This window comes from Sciurus carolinensis, chromosome 12, assembly GCF_902686445.1.
Source record: "Sciurus carolinensis chromosome 12, mSciCar1.2, whole genome shotgun sequence".
NCBI lineage: Eukaryota > Metazoa > Chordata > Mammalia > Rodentia > Sciuridae > Sciurus > Sciurus carolinensis.
This window is the reverse complement of record NC_062224.1, coordinates 48,571,629-48,599,467: the sequence shown is the minus strand read 5'-3', so window position 1 is coordinate 48,599,467 and position 27,839 is coordinate 48,571,629. Positions and strand designations below refer to the sequence as shown.

Sequence of the window (27,839 nt, the reverse complement as noted above, 5' to 3'; positions counted from 1 at the left end):
GGCAAGAAATAAAAATCTCCTCTCAATAATAACACTGAATGTTAATGATCTAAATCAAAAGACACAGGTTGGCAGATTGGATTGAAAAACAAGACCCAATTAGCTGTCTGAAAAAGACTCACCTCACTGGCAAAGAAATCCACACACTGAAGGTGAAGGGATGGGAAAAAAATATACCACTCACATGGACCATGTAAAAAAGCAGGGGTTACCAATCTCTTATCAGATAAAGTGGACTTCATGCCAAAATTAATCAGATGAGATAAAGAAGCATTTCATACTGCTTAATAGAAACATACATCAACAAGACACACAATCATAAATATTTATGCCCCAAACAATGGAGCATCTATGTACCTCAAATAAACCCTTCTTGAAAGAGTCCACAGTCAGGTCTAGCTGCTGAGTAGTCCAACCCACAGACACAGGGCTTATCTGCCTGGCTTCGGAGAAATTGAGAAATTTATACCCTTATGAGAAATATCTAACATAAGAGAGAAACCAAAACAAAAAGAGAGGGGAAGGCAAGTGAAATAATGCTGCAAACAAAGTATAATTGTTAATTTTAGGTCCAGTGGTTAATTTAGCTGTCAGTGTTTAATTTTAGGTGTTAACATGGCTAGGATCAGTATTTTGGTCAAATATGTCTTCTAAATATTGCTGTATAAGTATTTTTCAGACATGATAAGCATTTGAGTCAGTAAACTTTGAATAAAGTAGATTACCTTCTGTATGTGAGTGGATCTCATTCAATAAGGTAACGACCTTTATGGGGAAGACAAGTTTTCTAAAGAAAGAAATCTCCCCAAGACTACATAGAAACCCTTTCTGAGTTTCCAACCTGCTGCCTTATGGATTTATGACTCCAGACTGAAATGTCACTCTTACCTGAGTTGCCAGCCTGCTAGACTGCCCTACAAATTTCAGACTTACTGGCACCCTCAACTGCATGAGCCAATATCTTCCCCTCTCTGTCATTTTCTTTCTTTCCCTCTCTCTCTCCTTTTCTCCCACATTCCTTCCCCATTGGATCTGTTTACCTGGAGAACCCTGACTAATACAAAAAACAAGCTTTTAAAAAAACTACCAGCAATATACTGAAAGAAGATAGAAAATTCATTGAACAAGTGCCAAAAATCTATAAAAATTAAAAAACATAACATTAAAAACAAGAGAATTTAAAATCTGAAAACATGTACAATGTGTGGAAGATCAAGTAAAACAAAATGTTTTCAGAAAGTCATGCTGGGGTAGGGATGAGAAAAAAGAAAATCAGAGGACCAGAAAAGTCAGAGGCCCGACATTCAACTAACAAAGAGTTCCGGAGACCAGATATGAAAAACAATTACAGATATAATGTGGGAAATATTTTTTCCAGTTCTGAAGGACATGTACCATAATTTGTGAAAAACAAAGAACTAGCAAAAACATACCATGAAGATCAGAGAACATCAGGGAAGATCCTAAAGGCTTCTGAAGAGGGGGAAAGACAAAATAAGCAGATCAAATAGGAGGAAAAGCCTTAAAATGCTAAGTAAAAGATTTTCGAACCATTATTCCAGAAACAACAACTGAAAAAGAAGAATAAGGATAGTTTTGAATGTGCTATCAATTTGTTTCCATTTGTTTATGTGCTTCTTTCTTCCAGGAAACGCACCAAATGATGAGGTGTACCAAGAAAAGAAAAATTGAGCAGAAGAGAAATTCCTCAGCAAGACAAAGGGCATGTATGAAATACCTGTAGCTAACATCTTACTCAATGGTGGAAGCCTAAAAGCATTTCCCCTAAGAAGCACATTCTTGTGCACATGTGCTGAACACTCATTGGGGCAATCGAAGTAGATATGATCATGGGATGACCAGAAAGAATACGTAATCAGAACATCTAGGAGTCATTAACGGAGCTGAGTCTTTTGTTCTTAGTGTCATTTGTTCAAAAGCAAAGAGGACAAAATCCTACTTAGAAAGCAATTTTTAATATTTAGCTTATCACCTAAAGAAAATCAGAAACATATTTTTACCTTCATTTATTTAGTGGTGCTGAGGATCAAACCCACTCTACCACTGAGCCACACCCCAGCCCCATCAGAAACTTTTTTCAAGTGCTCCTTTTCCAATATTTATTTTATATTATATTGTGAAAACACTCTACTAATTAAAAACAATGTCCAAAATAGGCAACTTTACTCTTCTGATATTCTATGCCATAGAAAGCTCTAGTAAGATAAAGTTGTGAAAGTTCAAGAGACTACAAAACAAAACGTACCTGTTTTGACATATTTTCTGAAAATACTGCTGACTTTTCTTTTAAAAATGTGACAAGGTCTTTATAAACTTCACCTTTTCTTTCATAATCAATGTCCCCCTCTTCATCTGTTTTGCCCTTTGAGAGAAAAAGTTTGGTACTATGATTAAAGCGATAGGAATAAAGAACCTGATCAGTACAGTAAAAGTAAGCATAGACATAGATTTGTCCTTTCCCTCCCTCTCTCTCCCTCTCATCCATGTGGTAGTTCTACTGGTTTTTTGTTTTTTTGTTTGTTTGTTTGTTTTTTTAAGATAGGGTCTTATTGTGTTCCTCACGCTGGTCGTGACATCCTGAACTCAAATGATCCTCCTACTTCAGCCTCCCAAACAGTGGAGACTACAGGTGTGCACCACCACGCCCAGTCATGTGAAAGTCATTGTACATGAAACATAGAGACTAAACCCTCCTTCCTGAACTTAATATTATACATTCATTCATTCACCATCCATTCAGCATGTACTCAGTACCTTCCAAATGCACGTAGAGAACTTGGCTATTCAGCAGAGAACTCTATTCCTTATAGTTCTCTACTGTGAAAAATGCTTTGTGACATCAAGAGCCTTAGCTGATGAAGTCATAAAAACGCCTCAAGGGTAGAATGTCACCATAGAAAAGCCTATGTTTCTGTTTATCATATTCTGCTCTTGCTCTTCATGTAACAGGGTTTTATGGGTTCATTTTTCAGGATTACCATCTCTGTAGAACCATCTATCCCTCCATCCTTCTGCTCCTGTTCCTCTTCCTTCTTGTCCCTTTATTTCCTCATTTTCCTTTTCTTTCCTATCCCACTATTCTGCCATAACAGATTATGTACATACTCACAACCACTCTGTTTTTAATATTTTTTAAATTATTGAATATTTTTATCATCCTTTTCAATTTTTAAACCTGAGAGGAATACTTAAGACTTTTCCATATCAAGTAAAATTGTACATATAGAGATCAATAGCCCTTGATGGAAACAAAGACTCCTTGATTCCCCTCTATCTAGGTCAAATAAAATCATTCTTTTTGTCTATTTTCCAATTAGAGATTTTATTTTTCTAAAATATCAAAACAAACCAAAAAGTGAAATTGTGGTCTACCTTCTCTGTGCAGAAATACATGACATGTATGCTAATAAGAAAAGCACTTAAAAGTGCACCTGAAGAGAGAGATACCTGCATATAACCAAGGAAGAAGCACCAGCATTTTGATATTAACCCAAGCCAAGGTGTTAACAGCTCTCCAAGCTGTCCCCTGTAATAGCTGCTCCTCATTGAGGATCTTCCTCCTTGTGGAATTTTGCTTATAAGTCCAAAATTTGCATCAAAGATACTGAGGACTGCATGTTGCAGAGAAGAAAGCTAAGCAGAATTAAAAAAGCCCAATTTCCTCATCATGTTCTCCATCTTTAATATAAAGCTGGTTTTTACAGAATATGTTTCCCAAGACAGACTTATCTAAAGCCACCAGCTTTCTTCAAGATCATCTTACCTGCAGCATCCACTTGCACAGGAGACCTGGGCTTGACAACTATATGATCTTCCTGGAGGGGCCACAAGGAGCCCTCCACCATTTTTCTGCCAGGGGAGCACCAAGGGACCCAATGCACCTGAGCACATCACTGTGCAGAAGTACAGACCTCTATGCTGAGTGCAGATCATGTGAGACACGTATAGAAATCCTGGACCTTGTGTGAAAACCACGATGGCACCTGCACAGTTAGCAAACTATAAAAATTTTATCTGCCATCTCGCAGAAAGTCAGTCCTGAAACCCCATCCCCTGTGTTGCCTCCCTTGTTCTTGAGCATAAGCCCCAATAACATCTCCTTCATTTGATAAGGATTTCTATCTCAAATTGAGCAAAAGAACCCTGGACCGATTGACAACGTTTATATTTAGTTCTGTGAATTGGGATAAGTCCCAAAATAAAGTGTTCTAATACTGAAGATTCAAAAAGCCATGTTCTGCTTATCTCAGCTCAGAGTCCACCTACCCACCCGGACTCTGTGATATGTGAACTGGGACTTTGCAAAGCTATACTTCTTCTTTGCCAGGTTAGGTTAGATTCAGGAGACAGGAAGCTCAAGACTGAAAGCTGCAAGAGGAAGGAGGGACATGCAACTTCCTGTTTGTGGCCACCTTCCCTGATAGATTTATCCAGGAATGGCTTTACCCCGGCAGTGGTGATTGCTTTTAGAAGCAACCACTGCTACCAATTTCCAGTTGTTGTTGTTTCCACAGTCCCACAACCAGACTCATCACACCTCCTCGGAAATATCACCATCGGCTGACCAGTGCTTCATCTTCATTGGTCCTGGTCCCACCTCTGGATTCTCCTCTGAGCTCCTCAGTTACCAGCACTAACTGGGTAGTACCCGCTCCCCAGAGGTCTGTGTCTCAATTTTGTAGAGACTGATGGGCTCAGAGGAATCAGCACAGCCTAGAAGTGGCCTCCTCTCCAGGGGTCCAGGTCCCAGTGTCATGGAACACTTCCTCTAAGCTTTTACATTTGGATAATCCCCTCTACTTCTCTTTGTCCCTTCAGTTCTTAGGATGGAAGCTGAAGTTATTACTTATGTATTACCTCAGTGCCCTCATTTGCCTTTTCTTTCCTTCAGTGGCTATGTAACTAATCCAGGAACATAATATATGAAGGAGGTTTTAGTTTTATAAAGTGAAATGGGTCACTTTGAAGTCTGTTTCTTAGGAGGCTGACTTAACGACCCAAAATGATGAACAATGAAGCTGATTCTGGGACAATTTTGAATTTGCCCAGCAGAAGAACAGAAAAGGAATTTGCTTCATTCCCACAGCACAGTATTCTAATCTCTGTGGTCATTAGGACTCAACCCAAGACACAAACCAGCATTTATGAAGACCTTAAGTCAACTGGCTTTAATTATGTTTTCAAGAATTTACTTACACCATTTAAAAACACTCCTTCTACGCTGCAAGTAATGCAGAAAGCTTCAACATCGTGGGGTTTTACCAGCACATAACATATCTCCCCATACATCTGTCGCCAAGGCGGGGCTCGACATCCATTTGAAAATTCATAATCTGAAACCAATCATCAAGTCATTAATGAAGCTCAACCTCAAGTTCTGTAAAATGTGTTGGCCTCAAGAAAATACTGTACAAATTTTAAGTTTTCATTTTCTTAAATATGCAATTCTGATATAGCCAAGAAAAGAATTTTGGAAATGTAATTATGAAAAAGGAAATAAGTAAAATGAATCTGATACAAAACCTGAGGTATATTCAATAGATTCCAAGACTGTTTGTTCTCCTTTTCCTGAGAAACGTTGGAGCAGTTCTATATCTTTCTTAACTGTCTTTGGATTTAAATTTATTTGTCTGCAATAAATGTTTTAAAAATTATCTTAAGTGCTTTAAAACACATGAATACATTTCACTATATAAAAAGGAATCTCTCTTTTTTTGTAACTAAAATTGCAGTTAAATTTAGCCACATTTTAATCTTGTAACAGCGCTATCAAAACATTGAGGAATTAGTGATTCATATTGGATGTAACATTAATTATATGCAAATATTTGTTACATTTTTAATAATTCCATACAACTAGAAAATACTATAAATATGAACACATTTGGGACTACACAAACTCTTTATGGTATTTGTGCTATAATTTAAGACTTTTTCATTGTCTTAAGAGTCTTTGAAAATACATAATTTCCATACATTTTTTCTTTTTGCAATTTTCCCCTAAACTCTGAAAGCAACTTTTGCAACTAAGTTTTAGAGATTTCTCTGATAAAACACTCACAGTGAAATATATTTTAGGGAATGATTGAGAAGGTGCAGATCCAGTTGCTTAAGCAATATGGCAATTTTCATCTTAATCTCATTTTCAGGGTCATCACCTGTGCTGATTTTATTAAGGATATGTAGGGCCATGGAGTCTTCTTTCATTTCACCAAAGTCAGGGCCCAAGATTTTTACTACAGGGTCTCTGTTACCTGACAAAAAAGAAAGGTGAATAAAAATAATCCTCTTGTCTTTTACTACAAAAACACAAAGACTAATAAATCTATCAACCCCCCCTTATATGTATTTCCTTCATTAAGTTTTCTCTGATTGACCCAATTCATCTCTACTTCTGAGATTCTATTATACTTAGGAACTTTCTTAGACCTCTTGATATGTTTTGCTTGTATTATATCATCTATGTATACTTTCTCCCTAACAGGACAAAGACCAAGACCAATTGGCTTCCTCCCCCGGCCTCTGCTCTCCTGGACTTATTGATGATGAAGCATTGTTTGGAATAGGTATTCAATTCCTAGAATCAGAATTGATTTAGAGATAAATACTAATCCCCTTAAAAGAATCAGCTCTATAAATGTGTCTGTGTGTTGGTGCTCAAGGTTCAAAAATGCTTTCTTTCCCAAACAGCAGGATCCCTTCAACTACAGATCTACTGTCAGTCTTTCCCACTTGTTCTAACTGCTTATATTCTCAATGCCTTCTGATGTTAGAGTTAGAAAAACAGATATAGCCACTTACATATGTACCACTATTATAGACAAAAATTTAAATATAAACTCATGATCAAGACTGACACAGATGTACAATATGAACCTAGAGATGCTTAAAACAGATAAATATCAAAAAATAAGGTAGTTGAAATGAGGGAGAAAGGGTGAAAAACTTGTTTGGAATGGAACACTTGAAGAAAGATGAAAATACATACTCATTGGGACAGGGAGAGGGAAATACCAATTGGAGTAGTTCAGAAAGCTTGACTTGATTGAAATGGTGGCCTTAACTTTCCAACAGGAAATGGCTATGCCACCAGGAAATTTCATTAAAGGCTTAAGGCTGAGGAAAAGACTGCCTGGGTAGGGAGAAAAGAAGCCATGAGAAAGACACCAAGGAATCAGCCATTTACCCAGCAATTCAATTCATCAACCTTTGGTTGTCATGTCATAAAAATTTGTAAAACCATCCCATTCACAATAGCCTCAAAAAAAGAGTACATGAACTCAATCTAAAAAAAAGAGGTACAGGACCTCTTAAATGAAAACAATGGAACGCTAAAGAAAGAAATTGAAGAAGACCTTAGAAGATGGAAGGACCTCACATGTTCTTAGATAGGCAGAATTCAAATTGTTAAAATGACCATACTACCAAAAGGGCTACACAGATTGAATGCAATTTCCAACAAAATTCCAATGACATTCTTCATAGAATTAGAAAAAGTAGTCACGAAATTCATTTGGAAAAATAAGAGACCCAGAATAGCCAAAGCAATCCTTGGCAAGAAAAGTGAAGCAGGAAGCATCACAATACCAGGTGTTAAATTATACTTCAGAGCTATAATAACAAAAACAGCATGGTATTGGCACCAAGACAGGCATGAAGACCAATGTACAGAATAAAAGACACAGAGACAAACTCACATAAATATGATTCCTCATACTAGGCAAACACACCGAAAATATATATTGGAGAAAACAAATGTGCTTCAATGAATGGTGCTAGGAAAACTGAAAATCCATATGTAGTTGAATGAAATTTACCCCATCTTTCACTCTATACAAAACTCAACTCAAAATGGATCAAAAACTTAGGAATTAGACCAGAAACCCTGCACCTGTTTGAAAAAAATATAGGCCCAACACTCCAACATATCAAGTCAGAAACTGACTTCCTTAATAAGATCCTTAATTCAAGAAGTAAAATTTAAAATCACTAATTGGGATGACATCGTTAAAAAGTTTCTTCACAGCAAAGAAAATAATCAAGGGCATGAAGAATGGGATAGCCCACAGAATGGGACAAAATCTTCAACACCTGCACCTCAGATAAGGCATTAATTTCCAGGATATTCAAAGAGCTCAAAAGATTTAACATCCCCCCCAAAACCCTAATCAATAAATGGGCAAAGGAACAGAACTGATACTTCTCAAAAGAAGAAATATAGTCAACAAATATATAAAAAAGGTTCAACATCTCTACCAATTAGAGAAATGCAAATTAAAACTACACTGAAATTTCATCTCACTCCCATCAGAATGGCAATTATCAAGAATACAAGTAAAAAGCCAGACACAGTGGAACACACCTGTAATCCCAGTGGCTCAGGAGGCTGGTGCAGGAAGATCACAAGTCAAAGCCAGCCTCAGTATCAGCAAGGCACTAAGCAACTCAGTAAGACCCTGTCTCTACATAAAATACAAAATAGGGCTGGACATGTGGCTCCGTGGTTGAGTGCCACTGAGTTCAATCTCCAGTACAAAAAAAAAAGAAAAGGAATACAAGTAACAATAAACGGTGAGGATGTGGGGGAAAAAAGGTAACTCATACATTGCTTGTGGTGCTGCAAATTGGTGCAACCACTCTAGAAAGCAATATGGAGATTCCTCAAAAAACTAGGAATAGAACCACCATTTCACCCAGTTATCCCACTCCTCAGTATATACCCAAAGGACTTAAAATCAGCATGCTATAGTGATGTGGCCATATCAATGTTTATAGCAGCTGAATTCACAATAGCTAAGCTATGGAACCAATCTAGGTGTCCTTCAACCTAAGAATGAATGAAGAAAATGTGAATATATACACAAAGGAATATTACTTAACCATTTAAAGAATGACTCTCTGACAAAACAAACTCTACCAGAAAATGCCTAGAACTCATACATAAATTCAGCAAAGTTGCAGGAAATAAAATTAACACCCATAAATCAATTGTGTTCCTATACATCAGTGATGAATCAACCAAAAAAGAAATTAGGAAAATTATCCCATTCACAATAGCCTCAAAAAAATAAAATATTTGGGAATCAATTTAATAAAAGAGGTGAAAGACCTCTCCAGTGAAAACTACAGAACACTAAAAGAAAGAAATTGAAGAAGACCTTAGAAGATAGAATGACCTCACATATTCTTGGATAGGCAGAATTAATGTAGTCAAAATGGCCATACCACCAAAAGTGCTACATAGATTCAATGCAATCTCTATTAAAATTCCATTGAAGTTCTTCATAGAAATAGAACAAGCAGTCATAAAACTCATTTAGAAAAATAAGAGGCCCAGAATAGCCAAATCAATCCTTGGCAAAAAAAAAAAAAAAAGTGAAGAAGGAAGCATCACAACACCAGTCCTTAAATTATACTACAGAGATATAATAACAAAAACAGCATGGTACTGGCACCAAGACAGACATAAAGATCATTGGAACAGAATAGAAGAAAGAGACAAACTCACATAAATATAGTTATCTCCTATTAGGCAAAGGCACCATAAACATACATTGGAGAAAAGATAGCCCCTTCAACAAATGGTGCTGGGAAAACTAGAAATCCATAAATAGCAAAATGAAATTAAACCCGTATCTCACTGGCACAAAACTCAACTCAAAGTGAATTAGGAACAGAATTTCTCAGCATGACAACTGAAACATAAGAAGAAAAATAAAGAATCAATAAATGGGGTGGTATCAAACTAAAAAGCTTCTTCACAGCAAAGAAAACAATCAAGAATGTAAACAGAGAGCCTACAGAATGGGAGAAAATATTTACCACGTGCACCTCAGATAGAGCATTAATCTCCAGGATATAAAAAGAATTCAAAACACTTAACATCAAAAAAGTAAATAACCCAGACAATAAATGAGCAAAGAAACTGAACAGACACTTCACAGAAGAAATACGATTGGTGAACAAATATATGAAAAGATGTTCAACATCTCTAGCAATTAGAAAAATGCAAATTAAAGCTACACTGAGATTTTATCTCACTCCAGTCAGAATGGCAATTATCAAGAATACAAGTAGCAATAAATATTGACAAGGATGTGGGGGAAAAGGTACAGTCATACATTGCTGGTAGGGTTGCAAATTGGTATAACCATTCTAGAAAGCAGTATAGAGATGCCTCAGAAAACTTGGAATGGAACCACCATTTGACCCAGTTATCCCACTTCTTGGTATCTACCTAAGGGATTTAAAATCAGCATACTACAGTGATGCAGCCACACCGATGTTTACAACAGCTCAATTCACAATAGCTAAATTATGGAGTCAATTCAAGAATATGTGAGGTCGTTCTATCTTCTAAGGTCTTCTTCAATTTCTTTCTTTAGTGTTCTGTAGTTTTCACTGGAGAGGTCTTTCACCTCTTTTATTAAATTGATTCCCAAATATTTTATTTTTTTTTGAGGCTATTGTGAATGGGATAATTTTCCTAAAATTCATCTGTTTGAAGGTGCCCTTCAACAGATGAATGGATAAAGAAAATGCAGTGTATATATACAATGGAATATTACTCAGCTACAAAGAATGAAATCATGGCATTTGCTGGTAAATGGACAGAACTAGAGACTATTGTGCTAAGTGAAATAAGCCAATCCCCCCAAAAACCAAAGGCTAAATGTTCTCTCTGATATGTAGATGCTAGCACAATAAGGGTAGGGAAGGGAAGAACAGAAAGTACTTTGGATTAGACAAAGGGGAATGATGGGAAGGGAGGAGGATGGGAATAGGAAAGATTATAGAATGAACCAGACATTACTTTCCTATGTTCATATATGAACACATGACCGTGTAACTCCACATTGAGTATAGTCACAAGAAGGGGATGTTATACCCCACATATAATATGTCAAAATATATTCTACACTCATGTATAACTGCAAAAGGACAAATGAAAAAATTAAATTAAAAAAGAATGATTTGCCAGTAAATGGATGAATCTAGAGACTATCATACTAAGTGAAATAAGCCAATCCCCAAAAGCCAAAGTTGAATGTTTTCTCTGATACATGGAAGCTAACCCACAATGGCCAGTGAGGGTGCGGGGAACAGAAGTTCAGTAAAGTAGACAAAGGGGAATGAAAGGAAGGCAGGGGCAATAGGAAAAGGGACGACAGTGGTGATAGGAAAAGGGAAGACAGTAGAATGAACTGGACATAATACTTCTATGTACATACATGAATACACCACAGTAAATCTCACCCTCGTGTACATCCATAAGACTGGGGTCCTAATGAAGATATATTCCATGCTTGTATGATTATACCAAAATAGATTATACTGTCATGTATAACTAAAAAGAACCAATAAAAAATAAAATAAAAATAAAAAACAAAATGTTAAAAACCATTAAAAAATTCATAAAGGTGAATTCTAAGAGAAGATATAAACCTGACTACCAAATTGCCATGTACTATGCAACTGAGACTTGAAACTAAGGATGTTATCTAAACTCTTATAGGAATGGCAAAATGTAGGAAAGAATATTTAGCCAAATCAGATATATATTGCATTCCATGTATTGTCTCATCTGTTAACCACCATGTAGTTAGCTTTACACACAAGATTTTATTCCTCTCAAGACAGCAGCTTTGATGTGCACAGAGCCCCCAAAATAAAGAGTAGGCATGAGACAAAAAGATGTTGCTATCCTGAGATGACTGACATTTTTTTTTTTTTTTAAGGACAATCTGCCCACCTCACACAGAAATGGACAGAACTCAAGGACTTTATGTTGGGATCCATGGGCACGTAACTCAAAAAAAGCATAGATATACTCTGGCCCGCAAGCGGCTTCAGGGACCAGGACAGGGCAGCCAGCGACCTCCCCAAGCAGCCTGGACCCCTGCAGTGGGAGGTGCCTTTCAAGGCTAGCTTCTTGGAACAGACCACTCAGTGAAAGCCTTTCTACATAGAGACAGCCACAAGTCCCCGAGCCAACAGAGAGCTTCGATCCGCAAGCAGACTCTGCGATCAGGGCAGGGCAGCCAGAGACTTCTTCAGGTGGCTCTGCCCACTCTGGCCACAGGCTCTTTCCACGGGGCAATCCAAGATGGCGACCTAGAGGGTGACTGCATCTCCAGTAGCTCCAGAACCCAGGACTCAAGAAGGGGAGGCATTGAGAGACTTGGACAAAAATAGAGTCACGGGGTGAGTCTCCCCCACTGGGTGAAACTTGGCCTGGGCGCCAGGCACAGATAGGGGTGGCTTATCATAGCAGGGTAGGGCAGCTAGAGTCTTCCCAAGGTAGCCTTCCACACTCTGGCGGTGGGCTCCCCCCACATGGCCAGCTGCACGGTGCAGGCCCCCGGTGAGAGCCTTTCCGCACAGAGCCAGCTCCAAGCCCTGGAACCAGTAGGGGCTAGGGGCAGCTTTCTTCAGAAGCACTGCATTATCAAATTCCTCCAAGACTTCAGGCTACTGAAGGCTGGGAGGTGATACACTGGAAATCTACCGGGACATTATAAGCCAATAGAGGAAATCTGCAATATCTCAGATTCCCACTGACATCTGACCAGTATGAAAAAACAAGGGAAGAAAATGTCCCAAACAAACCTAGATACTACATCAATAAAACCCAATGACAGCACAGCAGAAGAAATGTCAGAAAGGGAGTTCAGAATGTACATAATTAAAATAATCAGAGAAGCAAATGAGGAGATGAAAGAGCAAATGCAGGCATTGAAGGAGGAGATGAAAGAGCAAATGCAGGCATTAAATGATCGCACCAATCAACAGTTAAAAGACCAAATACGGGAAGCAAGAGATCATTTCAATAAAGAGTTAGAGATACTGAAAAAAAAACAAACTGAAATACTTGAAATGAAGGAAACAATAAACCAAGTTAAAAACTCCATAGAAAGCATAACCAATAGGGTAGAACACCTGGAAGACAGAACCTCAGACATTGAAGACAAAATAGTTAATCTTGAAAACAAAGTTGGCCAAACAGAGAAGATGGTAAGAAATCATGAACAGAATCTATAAGAATTATGGGATATCATGAAAAGGCCAAATTTGAGAATTATTGGGATTGAGGAAGGCTTAGAGAAACAAACCAAAGGAATGAACAATCTATTCAATGAAATAATATCAGAAAATTTCCCAAATCTGAAGAATGAAATGGAAAACCAAGTACAAGAGGCTTATAGAACTCCAAATATACAAAATTACAACAGACCCACACCAAGGCACATTATTAGGAAGATACCTAACATACAAAATAAAGACAGAATTTTAAAGGCCACGAGAGAAAAGAATCAAATTACATTCAGAGGGAAACCAATAAGAATATCAGCAGATTTTTCAATCCAGACCCTAAAAGCTAGAAGGGCCTGGAACATTTACCAAGCCCTGAAAGAAAACGGATGCCAACCAAGAAACTTATACCCAGCAAAACTTACCTTCAAATTTGACGATGAAATAAGATCCTTCCATGATAAACAAAAGCTAAAGGAATTTACAAAAAGAAAGCCAGCATTACAGAACATTCTCAGCAAAATATTCCATGAGGAAGAGATGAAAAACAAAGAAGCAAATCAGCAAAGGGAGGAGCTATCCTAAAGGAATAGCCAAATAAAGGAGAAACCAAATCATGTCAAAAAACAAATATGAGTCAAATGACTGGGAATACAAATCATATCACCATAATAACCCTGAATGTTAATGGCCTGAACTCATCAATCAAAAGACATAGACTGGCAGAATGGATTAAAAAGAAAAATCCAACAATATGCTGCCTGCAAGAGACACATCTTATAGAAAGAGATACCCATAGACTAAAGGTGAAAGGATGGGGAAAAACATATCATACACACGGACACAGCAAAAAAGCTGGAGTATCCATCCTCATTTCAGATAATGTGGACTTCAAGCCAAAACTAGTCAGAAGGGATAAAGAAGGACATTATATGCTGCTTAAGGGAAGCATAAATCAGCAAGACATAACAATCATAAATGTCTATGCCCCGAACATTGGCTCATCCACGTACATCAAACAAATCCTTCTCAATTCCAGAAATCAAATAGACCACAACACAATAATACTAGGCGATTTTAAGACACCTCTCTCACCACTGGATAGATCGTCCAAACAAAAATTTAATAAAGAAACCATAGATCTCAATAACACAATCAACAATTTAGACTTAACGGACATATATAGAATATACCATCCAACAAAGAACAAATACACTTTCTTCTCAGCAGCACATGGATCCTTCTCTAAAATAGACCATATTTTATGCCACAAAGCTACTGTTAGCAAATACAAGAAGATAGAGATACTACCTTGTACTCTATCAGATCATAATGGATTGAAATTAGAAATAGATGACAGAATAAAAAACAGAAATTTCTCCAATACCTGGAGATTAAATAATACACTATTATATGATGAATGGATAACAGAAGACATCAGGAGGGAAATAAAAAAATTCTTAGAAGTAAACGAGAACAAAGACACATCATATCAAAATCTCTGGGACACTATGAAAGCAGTACTTAGAGGAAGATTTATTTCATGGGGCGCATTCAAAAAAAGAAGTAGAAATCAACAAATAAACGACTTAACACTACAGCTCAAAGCGCTAGAAAAAGAAGAGCAGACCAATACCAAAAGTAGTAGAAGACAGGAAATAGTTAAAATCATAGCCGAAACCATTGAAATCGAAACAAAAGAAACAATTGGAAAAATTAACAAAATAAATAGTTGGTTCTTTGAAAAAATAAATAAAATTGATAAACCCTTAGCCACACTAACAAAGAGAAAGAGGGAGAAAACTCAAATTACTAAAATTCGGAATGAAGAAGGAAACATCACAACAGACACGAGTGAAATACAAAACATAATTAGAAGCTATTTTGAAAATCTATATTCCAACAAAACAGAAAACCTCGAAGACATCAACAAATTTCTAGAGACATATGAATTACCTAAACTGAACCAGGAGGACATACACAACTTAAATACACCAATTTCAAGCAATGAAATAGAAGAGGTCATCAAAAGCCTACCAACAAAGAAAAGTCCGGGACCAGATGGGTTCTCAGCCGAGTTCTACTAAACCTTTAAAGAAGAGCTCATTCCAATACTCCTCAAAGTATTTCATGAAATAGAAGAAGAGGGAACCCTCCCAAACTCGTTCTATGAAGCCAATATCACCCTGATACCTAAACCAGAGACACATCGAGGAAAGAAAATTTCAGACCAATATCCTTAATGAACATCGACGCAAAAATTCTCAACAAAATTGTAGCAAATCGCATACAAATATATATTAAAAAGATAGTGCACCACGATCAAGTGGGTTTTATCCCAGGGATGCAAGGTTGGTTCAACATTCGGAAATCAATAAATGTCATTCACCATATCAACAGACTTAAAGTTAAGATTCACATGATTATTTCAATAGATGCAGAAAAAGCATTCGATAAAATACAACATCCCTTCATGCTCAAAACACTAGAAAAAATTGGGGTAATGGGAACATTCCTTAACATTATAAAGGCCATCTACGCTAAGCCCATGGCCAATATCATTCTAAATGGTGAAAAACTGAAAGCGTTCCCCCTAAAAACTGGAACAAGGCAGGGATGCCCTCTTTCACCACTTCTATTCAACATCATCCTTGAGACTCTAGCCAGAGCAATTAGACAAACCAAAGAAATTAAAGGGATACGAATTGGAAAAGAAGAACTCAAACTATCCCTGTTCGCTGACGACATGATTATATATTTAGAGAAACCTGGAAATTCCACCAGAAAACTTTTAGAACTCATAAGTGAATTCAGTAAAGTAGCAGGTTACAAGATCAATGCTCATAAATCCAATGCATTTTTATACATAAGTGATGAATCCTCAGAAAGAGAAATTAGGAAAACTACCCCATTCACAATAGCATCGAAAAAAATAAAATACTTGGGAATCAATCTCACAAAAGAGGTGAAAGACCTCTACAATGAGAACTACAGAACACTAAAGAAAGAAATTCAAGAAAACCTTAGAAGATGGAAAGATCTCCCATGTTCCTGGATAGGCAGAATTAATATTGTCAAAATGGCTATACTACCTAAAGTGCTATACAGATTCAATGCAATTCCAATTAAAATCCCAATGATGTACCTTGCAGAAATAGAGCAAGCAATTATGAAATTCATCTGGAAGAATAAAAAACCTAGAATAGCTAAAGCAATCCTAAGTAGCAAGAACGAAGCAGGGGGTATTGCAATACCAGATCTTCAACTATACTATAAAGCAATAGTAACAAAAAACACATGGTATTGGTACCAAAATAGACAGGTAGATCAATGGTACAGAATAGAGGACATGGACACAAACCCAAATAAATACAATTTTCTCATACTAGACAAAGGTTCCAAAAATATGCAATGGAGAAAAGATAGCCTCTTCAACAAATGGTGCTGGGAAAACTGGAAAACCATTTGTAACAGAATGAAATTAAACCCCTATCTCTCACCTTGCACAAAACTCAACTCAAAATGGATCAAGGACCTCGGAATCAGACCAGAGACCCTGCATCTTATAGAAGAAAAAGTAGGTCCAAATCTTCAACTTGTTGGCTTAGGATCAGACTTCCTTAACAGGACTCCCATAGCACAAGAAATAAAAGCAAGAATCAACAACTGGGATAGATTCAAACTAAAAAGCTTTCTCTCAGCAAAGGAAACTATCAGAAATGTGAAGAGAGAGCCTACAGAGTGGGAGAATATCTTTGCCAACCATACTTCAGGTAGAGCGCTAATTTCCAGAATCTATAAAAAACTCAAAAAACTCTACACGAAGAATACAAATAATCCAATCAACAAATGGGCTAAGGAAATGAACAGACACTTCACAGAAGATGTACAAGCAATCAACAGATATATGAAAAAATGTTCAACATCCCTAGTAATAAGGGAAATGCAAATCAAAACTACCCTAAGATTTCATCTCACCCCAATTAGAATGGCGATTATCAAGAACACAAGCAACAATAGGTGTTGGCGAGGATGTGGTGAAAAAGGAACACTCATACATTGCTGGTGGGGTTGCAAATTAGTGCAGCCACTCTGGAAAGCAGTATGGAGATTCCTCAGAAAACTTGGAATGGAACCACCATTTGACCCAGCTATCCCACTCCTTGGCCTATACCCAAAGGACTTAAAATCAGCATACTACAGAGATACAGCCACATCAATGTTCATAGCTGCTCAATTCACAATAGCCAGATTGTGGAACCAACCTAGATGCCCATCAGTTGATGAATGGATAAAGAAACTGTGGCATATATATACAATGGAATATTACTCAGCCATAAAGAATGATAAAATTATGGCATTTGCAGGCAAATGGATGAAATTGGAGAATATCATGCTAAGTGAGATAAGCCAATCTCAAAAAACTAAAGGACAAATGATCTCGCTGATAAGTGGATGAGGACATATATTGGGGGGTGGGAAGGGTTAGCATTAGGTTTAGGGTTAGGTTTAGGGTTAGGGATAAGGAGTGTGGTAAGAATGAAGGAAAGAAAGACTGTATAGAGGGAAAAGAGGGGTGGGAGGGGTGGGGGGAAGGGAAAAAATAATGAATCAAACATCATTGCCCTACGTAAACGTATGATTACACAAATGGTATGCCTTGACTCCATGTACAAATAGAGAAACAACATGTATCCCATTTGTATACAATAATAATAAAAAAAAAGCATAACAGACAACACATCATTACCTATGATTAGGCATTTCTGCTGAAAAGAAATATATATAACACAATTATAGCAGGAAACCAATCACATTATTTTTTGCATGTTAGATGGTTTGATAATAATGAGCTCATCGCATATCTTTAATGAAGAAGAAACACATTTCCTGCCGAGTTGAATGAACATAACTATTCACAGAAGGTTGTGAGATGTACAGTGGAATATGACCAAGAAAAATGGAAATGGGATATATTAAGGACTATCTCTGCTAAAGGAAGAGCCTACATTCAACTTAGAGGAAACAAATTATCATCCACCATGGCAGTATGTGAGGGGAGAGAGTGAATTCAAATGTTGGTCTTGGAGATTTCTCTTCTCTTCCAATGTGACCTTATAGACTACAGGACACTTGGCTTTCCAGTTAAACCACCTGCAAAAATTAGAATCCTACAAGCCTACTAATGGTAAAGGATCAGGCCTTTTATTTTAAAGCAGAAATTTGATATGAGCATAGCAGTTTAGTTAGGAAAATAAATGGCATTCCCATGAAGTGCTACATATGACTTTTCACCTTTTAAATGGTGGATCTTTTCTTAGGAGACCTTAGTAAATGACCTCGTGGTGCACATGCGCGTGCACGCACACGAACACACACACACACACACACACACACACACATACACACACACAAAAGATTATGCTTCTAAAAGTTCAAATCCCAGATGGGGGCACAAATATCACCTTCAATACATGCTTGTGCTTCCTTCAGCTTTGTATCTTTGGCAATAAATAAAACGTGTCCCAGTTGCCCAAAGCTCCTAACTTTAATTTGTGGTACAGAGAGAAGCAGCAAAGGCTGTCCATTTTTATCAACTTCTTCTGATTTGACTGTCGTTTCACTAAAAAGGGAAAGAAAAAAATGAAAGCTTCATGATACCTGGAAGTCAGTGGAAGTTAAATTTAAGACATTTAGACAGATTCTTGTATTCTAAAACACAGGAACTATAAATACCTCTGTTTGGAAGCAAATCTATTTTCCTTCTTTGTCTACACACTCAGACATTTAAATCCCCAAACTTACCAGCAATCATAGTGAGCAACAGGATTTATCCAGAAAGAAAACGTTAAGCCATTTCCAGAATTCACAAATGAACTCAACAAATCGCAGCTTTCAATTTTGTTTCTCTAACAATATGTTAGTTTCTGATATCTTTTTATTAAAAAGCACTAGTTCTACAGAACCATGTATGCTTCAGGATTTCTAATTTTATCTTGTTTATAAATTTTTTACACCACGGTGATTAGTGGTTAGGAATTTTCTTCTCTACACTGTATTTATGAACAAAAAAGCTATGAAAAAAAGGCAAACTACATCCTCTTTGTGGATTATCTTCCCACGCTGAACTCACTCATTTGGTTCACCTTAGGATAATAGGCAGTTTTCTAAATGGGCTTTTCCTGATCATAAATTATTGGGTCTCCTGGATTTCTGTTTCTGTCAATTTTAATTTTTTCCCATTTAAAATATTTAGGTTGGCATTTTAAAAGTATTAAGGCATTTTTGTGGAAATGAAATTTCTACCAATTTCTATCACTTTGATTAAACTGTCCATGTTATTTTTTATTACCTGTTGATATCCCTGATTAAACTGCTCACATGTTAAGACCTGATCTAATGTCTTTAAACTGCAATGAAGATAAGTAGATATGAAATGTGCCTCGTTCACCAGGAAGAATGGATATGACAGATCCATATTACTTGCCACTGTTACCATTAGTTTTTTGGTTACTGTAAAATACTGATGATACTAAACTTAAAAAGAAAAAGGCTTATTTTGCCTTATAGTTCCAGTTCATGACTATTTGGCCACATTGCTTTGGGCCTATGGCAAGCAAATATGGCAGGGAAAGCATGGTAGTGCAATCTGCTTACCTTATGGAGATTGGAAGCAAAAAGAAAAGAAGGGCCAAGGGAAACAACATCCCCTTCCTAACGACCTAGCTTCCTTCCATTAGGCTACACCTCTTAAAAGTTCTACCATCTCTTAAAGGTTCTTAAAACACCAAACTGAGGACTAAGACACATGGGCCTTTGGGAAACAATTATCCAAACCATGTCATTATCTCACTAGAATAGACACAAGTACTTAGAGACTATGGGAAGCAGAGTAATATTCCCCAAAATGCCCACATCCTAATCCCCCAAATCTGTGAATTCATTCCCTTACATGGAAAAAGGGACTCTGCAAATGGATCAAGTCAAGGTTCTTGAGATAAGAAGACTATTCTGGATTATCTGGGACAGATGCGATTCAATTATCCCTATAAGAGGAGGACAGGAGAGTCAAAGTCAGAGAAGGTGAAATGACAATGGAAGCAGGTTAGAATGATGCAAACTCATGAACCAAGGAAGGCAGGGGCCTTCAAGAAGCTGGTAAAGGAAAGGACAAACTCTCCCTGATCTTCCAGAAGGAACAATGGCTCTGCCAACACCTTGATGAAGAATTGGAGAACAGAAAGGCAGAGGTGGCATGTTTCACGGCTGGTACCCATTGAAGTCTGTACTTTAAAAGAGAAGTGGGAAACACCAGCTTTAGAGAGGATGCATAAGAGTAAGTTTCAGGTTCCAGCTTCACCATTTCTAACATGTGAAGGATATGCTCTTGGAAAGAAAAATAAATCACCCAGTTTATGAAGGTCAAGAAGAATGTGGTGCTAATGAAATCCACTGTCCTGATGGAAAGATTTTCAAACTGAAATTGGGGAAGGGAACTCAAAATACTCATTTTCTTAAGTTGGGTGATCATTACTCAATATTGATCAGAAAACTAAGGCCCAAAAAAGTATAAATTGTGCTCAAAGTGTGCATTACAAAGTATGCAGGGACCAGGACTATTGTTCAGATAATCTAATTTACTGTTTACACAGAACTCCAACTAACATCTAATTTTGTCCCAACTCATACATATCACTGAGACATAGTAGAATGTTATTTGCAAGTAAAATATTTGTAATAACAGAGCAGATATGATTCAAAAAACAGCTCCATCAGAGAAGGAAAGAAAACAACAAGTAATAATATTTTTCCCATAATGATTCTGAATTATTGTCCAATTTATAAATTTCCCAATCTCCATTCTAGAAATCAAATCAACTCAGCTCTGTATACCACCAATCGATGATATTAGGGTTTGGATCTGAGGTGTCCCCCAAAAAACTCGTCTTAGGCATACTAGAATGTTCACAGATGAACTGATTAAATTATGAGAACTGTAATCTCATCAGTGGATTACTCCATTTGATAAATTAATAATTTTACTAAGTGGTAACTGTAGGCAAGCGGGGCATGGCTGGAGGAAGTAGGTCACTGGGAGTATGGCCTTGGGGACTATAACTTGTCCCTGACACACCTCCACACCCCACCAACCCTCTCCTTTTCTCTCTCCTTGCTGCTGCCATAAGCTGGGAAATTTTCCTCTACTATGCCCTTTGCAATGTTCCAGAGCAATGGACTCAGCTAACCACGAACTGAAACCTTTGAAACCATGAGCCAAAATAAACTTTTTCTCCTCTAAATAGTTCTTGTTGGATATTTTGGTTACCGCAATGAAAAACTGACTGATACGGATGGTATTACACATTGACTGGTGTCAATTGTCCTTAGTTGACAATAAATTGGGAGTTCATTCTGAGATGTTTTAGGAAGATTATTTATCTCATTTTTCCTGATAAGAACAAAAGCAACTGCAAATGGTAATAAAAGAGATCTATGATTTCCATGGAAATTAATGTAAAGATACTTTCCCAGAACAAGTTAAACATGGAGAGATGATGACAGATGTTACTATAGGATACATTGGTTGGAAACAATTCTAGAGGAAAAGATGAATTATGCAACATGTGAAAAGTGTGGTGGTTATGCAATTAATAGCAGCCTCCAAAAAGGGAAAGAAGATGGTGATGAAATGAAAGACCTTTTAAATATGTGTAAAGGATCTGTTTCAAGTATCAGATATTCACTGGCCTAATTCAGAAGGCTGATCCAACTTTTATTGTCTGCCACAGAGAATGCATTTGGAGATGTACAAAAGCAAATGAGAAATGAGACCACAAATATAAATATAGTCCCATCAACATCAGCAGAGACCAATACAAAGGGGTCGCTTACCTACTTCACAGACTCAGGGTAGATAAAACTGATTTGTCTCAGAATGAGAGACCTGAGAGAAAGTACATGTGCCAGGAAAAACGTCTTCCTTTATACGAAAACATCCAATGACATTCTGAAGTGGTAGAAACAACCAAGGGACTCCAGACCCAAGTCTTTTGTGACGACTATGTCCTTTCACACAGACCTGAAAGGAAAACAGCGTCTCCACTTCAAGTAAATGTATAAATAGTGCACCGAGAGTCAGAAGCTAAGCCAGATGAATTCAGGTAAACCAAAGAGCAAAGAAGGCACTACTGTTGGGGCTATTTTAATAATAATTTCTTCTAGTCAAGAAGAGCATCTCTGTTTTATCTCATTTGTTTCATTGCTAAAGGTAACAAATGCAGAGTGGTTATGCATTGCTGAACATCGCTGGGTTTGGTGCACAGAACAAGAAGTATAGTCAAGACCTGGAGGGAAGCATTTGGTATCTTCTTTTGTCACCAAAATCTCAGCTGTATTCTTTGCATTCTTCGAAGCAAGCAGTACCTATCCAGTTTTCATCAGTCACACAAGCATGGATTCCTTCCAAAACAATAAGGATAGTACCAAACCTCTTTCATCCTCAACATCAACGATATCATCAATGAAGATCAAAAATTAAATCAATGGCTACAAAAATTACCCTACGAAAAAGCTGCATAGTAAATCTGTCAGAAGGAAGACAATTGGAGTAGTTGTTTCAAAATGCACATGGTATCAAAACACCTTACTTAGGAGGGAATGCTGTACATAAAGACTATGAAGAGATATAAGTACAAAATAAAGCAAAAAGAATTTGAATAAGGATAGAGAAGGAAAAACAGTGACACATTGGAGGAGTGTTATACCCATGTAATTAGTAGGCAGATGTGGTTGTGTTTGTACTTGGAACATAGAATGAGTACAGAGGCCAGATACTGTGAAAATCTTGATATTTGTTCCTGTCATCTGCTTTAAAGTCATCTTTGTACAAAGTAGTTCATGTATTTTTAACTGGTTTTGCAAATGAATTCACCTTTCAAGGGTTAGAAAAAACACTGAACTTAGTTGGGATCAATGCAGACTGGGGTAGTCAACCAGAAATGCCCAGCACTTTGGGAAAAAGTGACCCTTGGCAGAGTCAAACATAAAATACACCAATAACTTTGTTATTTTAATTCACAGAGAAGGAAGACCAATATGAACTCAAGAGTTCTTAAACGCAGTTCAAGAATGTATTTTCAGTTCTAAAAATGAATTTCTGACTTTATTGTCACAAATAATCCCAAAGGGAAGAAGGAGGAAAGGTGTAGGAACCTTTGGTCAGCTAGGGAACTGTTTTTGAAAAGGTTGGACTTTAAAAGTGTATTTGCAAAATCAAAATTGGACAAGGAAATAGAAAAGAGAATGCCTTAGGTATACAATAAACTGAGGTTCCACCACTGCTAAAACTACCATTTTTTGTTTACTTATTATACAATTTAAGTGTGTACACGTATATGTGTGTGTATATATATATATGTATGTATGTATATTTATTTACTTATGATCAAAAGAGATGAACTGATACCCCATTGAGTGTTTAAGCTGGTGGTAGGATTTTTTAAATCTCATTATTCAAAAGAATCTCATTTGAGAATAGCACTAATTGTTGTATCCATCACTCCAGGAAATGAGACTCAAGAACTGGAAGGGATTTTGTTTATATCAGAGGTCACAAAACTTGTGTGACTACTGACATCTGACAGGTAATTTGGATGATGGACAGGCTAAGCATGAAGCAGCAGTGAATGCTGGGAATGGTGACCTGGAGGATGTGTCCTCTCTAAAAAAAAATGAAATTTAAATTTAAAAAGTTTTGTTGGCCAACTAAGATATCTTCAAATTTCATCTGAGTGCCTCCAGTTTACAATCCCTCATTTAGAGGATGTCTGAGATTCAAAGAGGTTAACTGACTTGCCCAAAACCCACAATCAATCAATAAAAATATGGACAATGATGATATTCAATTCTAGAAGTAATTAAATGGCTTACCTGACAATATAACCTGATTCAAATGCTGAGGGCTCCAAATCTGTATTCCATTCAAGTGGTTCTACAAAAACGAATTTCGCCTCATGGGGATATTTATAAATAAAATGCTCCACAAACACAATAATTTCTTTCAATATCTCCTCGTTCAGAGGGGTTCTCTCCAGGGTTCCAGAGCCATAACCAGCAGCGGTCCATTGTGCAGATCTTGTGAGTGCCGCGCCCATGGGAACAGCTAACCCTCTGATCTGAGCTCACACACTGTTAGAGTAGAAAGAATTAGACCAGGCAGCGGCGTCCACCTTCCCACTGGAGCAGTTTTCAAGATTTTAAACCAGTACAACCCAACCCACATTCTGCTTCTTCATCTTAGAGGTTCCGTTTTTAATTATCTAATTACTCAATTCAATAAAATAGTTTAACACTAAATAATAAGTAAAACTGACTGGTATCAAAGGACTTTCCAATATCTGCCTGCTCTGAAATTAATATCTTCTTTCTAATAGTCTCAGGCCTAAGAAAGAGAATTCAAACAGCTGGACAGAAAACCCAAACAGAAAATTCAAAGAGTGGAAAAAAGAACTGGTGGAGGTTGGCACAAGTGCCTTGCTTCACAGCTTTGCTGCGGTGCTGGAGGTTTAAGTGAGAAGTGCTTATTTGATGTGGGCCAGACATCATTTAGAATTACTCTGAGACTTTGTAAGTTCCCCAAGTCCTTCTGAATTAATAAGAAACATGATAAGAATGCAATTGTGAAGTATAATTTTATTTTTTTCTGAAAATTAGTATAGAACCTATTGATCCTATCTTCAGAATATTTTAACAATCTAAATTCCATCTTCCCTGCCCATTCATCTTGCAAAGAATGGAAATATTTTGTTGTAAGTCGCAACTTTTTTAAGACAGACACAAGAAGTGAAAGTCTTAGACTGTTATCTAAATTGGCTATCAAAACAGTCTGATAATAAAATTTAAAACCAAAATTAAAATGAAATAAATTTCACCTTGGCTAAATCAAAATTAGTTTTTAAAAAAATCTTTTAAAAGATGACATTATCTGTGATATTAAATAGGAATCAAGTTTGAAAACAAGTTCTGATATTAATTCATAATGGGTATTGTTTTCAAATAAACTATACTTGTATGTGTTCTCATTTGTAATAATGCTGATTGTTAAAATCTTCTTTCCAAAATACTAGCTAAATGGTTACAAAGTTAAATATAGAATATATTCAGGATTTTTTTATCCATCATTATTACAATGATCCAGAAATATAAGATTCTACAGAAGTGAGTTGGAGATTTAACTTTCCCTACTGTATTAAATCTTGAAATCTAATAAAAGGATTTCGGCACTCTGAAAAGGACACTAATTCCTGCTAGGAAGCAGTAAAGAAATACTGTAAAGATATCTAGTTACCAAAATGAAAGAAAGGGGACATCATTGGCATTTAGTGATGAAGACCAAGGATGCCCAATGTCCTTTTGTGTAGGACAATAATCCAACAAGAAGAATTCTGTTGAAACTTCAAGGTATCTGATCAGAGAAAAACTTCAGATAAGTAATATGTGAGCCTGGAATTTTTCTTACTTTACAAAAATCACCAAGGATTTTTTCACAGTTTTAACATACACTGAATTTTCCAAGATTGTAACTGACATATAAATTAAAGGAAGACTGTACATATTACATTTTACACTGAACGTTACCAAGAGCTCAGCATTTTAGAAAGGCATGTTATTGGTAGCAATGTTATAGACAAAATTAAAGTTGCAATGACAGATATGAATCAGCCTACATTTGAAACTACTTTATATTCACAGTAATTCTATGTAAGGCAGGAGCATCTGACAACTTCCTTATATATTCTAGTGTAATGGTACCCAAGCATTTACAATTATTTTCAATTTTCCTTCATTTTAAAAGTAGAGTACTATAAATATTTAAAACTAAAATATTTAAAACATATTACATATGTAGGATTATTATCTATGATTTTGATTTCAGAATACGAAAGTAGCATTACAGAATTTTTATTACAAAAACCAAGTGTTGGATCAAATAGATTTGAGAACAACTGATTAAGATAGACAGATGAGCACTAATGAAATAAAATATATATAATTAGTGTACAAATTTTGTTATTTTGTTTCTATTGTTAATTGACAGAAAATGCTTTAAATTCAAACATATAAGCATATATTGATATTTGTATGGCGCTTGAGTTTCACAATGTCATGAGAATAAGTATAAACTAAGAATAAGTGCAAATAGTTTTATCTTACACAGAAAGGTGTTGATGGACAGTTCTGTTCATTTTTTAATTTCAAGCATAACATTTGTTGAGGTGATCTTATAAAAATGTAATGATTGCATCATTTCCTTCTTGCACCTTTTTAAAGAAAAATGTGAAACTGCATAGATTACATAAGATTGTGGAGGTCAACATACCATAGAATAACTTCTTGGAAAACATCTTAAAAGGAACTAATAAATGCAAAAAAAAAAATTCTTTTTGTCATGAGAAATTTTATAAAAATGTAAGTGAAACTTACATTCGAATCTTTTCAAATTGTTTTCTACTGCAAGGGATCCAGGAACCACAGGGATACACAGGCTTTATTCAAGAAGGCTGGTTAGGAGAAACCCTAAGAAAACCTTAGGGGGCCTATGCCAATCCAGAAGACAAGTGCAATATTACTGGAAAAAAAAAAAAAGGTGGTGTTCAAACATGGTCAGTACAACTCAGGTAAATATACAAAACCCAAGACTTATCAAGATAGGCTGCTTCTGGTGTCTACCCATCACCAAACCATTGGGGGGTTTGGGCCTTAAAAAAACATGATTATGATGAATACATGCAAACACATAAGTGCATATCTTTAAAGTAAATTTTAAAGAAAAATGTTCAAGGATAAAAGGAAAAATGTTTCCGTGTGTGTTTGTTTACACAAACTAGGAATCACACACTCCTTTTCTCTACAGATCCAGTAGATAGAATTTTTCTTTTTATAAATCCGTTTTGAGCTTCCACTATCATTAATAAAATGAAGCCCATTTGTGAACAATTTCTGTGACACTGGAGCGGAAGCAAAACCAAATTCTTTAGAAGGCAATGGAAATGTGGCCATCCACTCTGAAATCTCTACTCGTTGCTGGTAACATCAATGGGGAGTCAGCGCACACACCAGCATTCTCAGCATCGAGAAGCTACACCCGGACCTACAGAAAAATGAAAATTTCAGAACTGACACGAACGAGGCCCTGAATAAAACCCGACCCAAACGCGGTGCGACGCTGGCACCCATCTGACACCTTACAAGAGTGAGGCGTCGGAGTTGGCGCGCTAAGTTTTCTGAGACGGGGTCGAGAAGGGGCAGCAGAGACCAAGTTGAGAGTAAGGACGCAAAGCGGCGAGGGAGGAGGGAAAGGAAAGGAGAGGCGGGAAGCGACGGGGAACCCGAGCGGCTCCGGGAGCGGATTTAGCCGGAACCGGTGGAAACGGGTCAGAGGTGCCGGAGGCCCCCAGAACCGAGCAGAGGTGGGGAAGGTAACAGATGGAGGTGGGAGAGGGATGGGGAGTGAGCCGAGCTCTGCTCCTCGCAGAGAGAGGGAAGACTGCGAGAGAAACAGCAGCGGGGCCTGGGAGGGCCCCGGTTTTTCAGTCATCGCCAACGCCTGCAAACACTCAGCAGGGCGCGGGGTCCCCGGAGCAGCGAGACCCCCGCGGCTGCACTCACCTGCAGCGGCCTCCGGAAGCCCGCACCGTGGTTCGCGCCTCCGGGTCCGCGCCGGTTGCTAGGACGCCAGTAAACACCCCGCGCCGGTGCTGCAGCGCTCAGCGTCGCCGCTCCGCGGA

The 27,839-nt window shown here is 37.2% G+C and overlaps 1 protein-coding gene across 3 annotated transcripts in view; it reads right to left on the bottom strand.

The window, feature by feature from the left end:
- The window catches only part of Odad2 (outer dynein arm docking complex subunit 2), a 189,894-nt gene extending 163,228 nt beyond the window's left edge, over positions 1–26,666 (bottom strand). For 2 of the 3 annotated variants that reach the window (XM_047521167.1, XM_047521169.1), the window contains exons 1-7: positions 26,536–26,666; positions 23,983–24,240; positions 18,519–18,676; positions 6,083–6,275; positions 5,545–5,651; positions 5,218–5,354; positions 2,267–2,383 (exon numbers count right to left, since the gene is read on the bottom strand). In XM_047521167.1, coding sequence (XP_047377123.1) covers positions 2,267–2,383; positions 5,218–5,354; positions 5,545–5,651; positions 6,083–6,275; positions 18,519–18,676; positions 23,983–24,206 — 936 coding nt within the window. In that variant the 5' untranslated portion in view covers positions 24,207–24,240; positions 26,536–26,666. The remainder of the gene's footprint in view (positions 1–2,266; positions 2,384–5,217; positions 5,355–5,544; positions 5,652–6,082; positions 6,276–18,518; positions 18,677–23,982; positions 24,241–26,535) is intronic. The other variant, XM_047521168.1, reaches the window with a different exon arrangement.
- Positions 26,667–27,839: the final 1,173 nt, after the last annotated feature.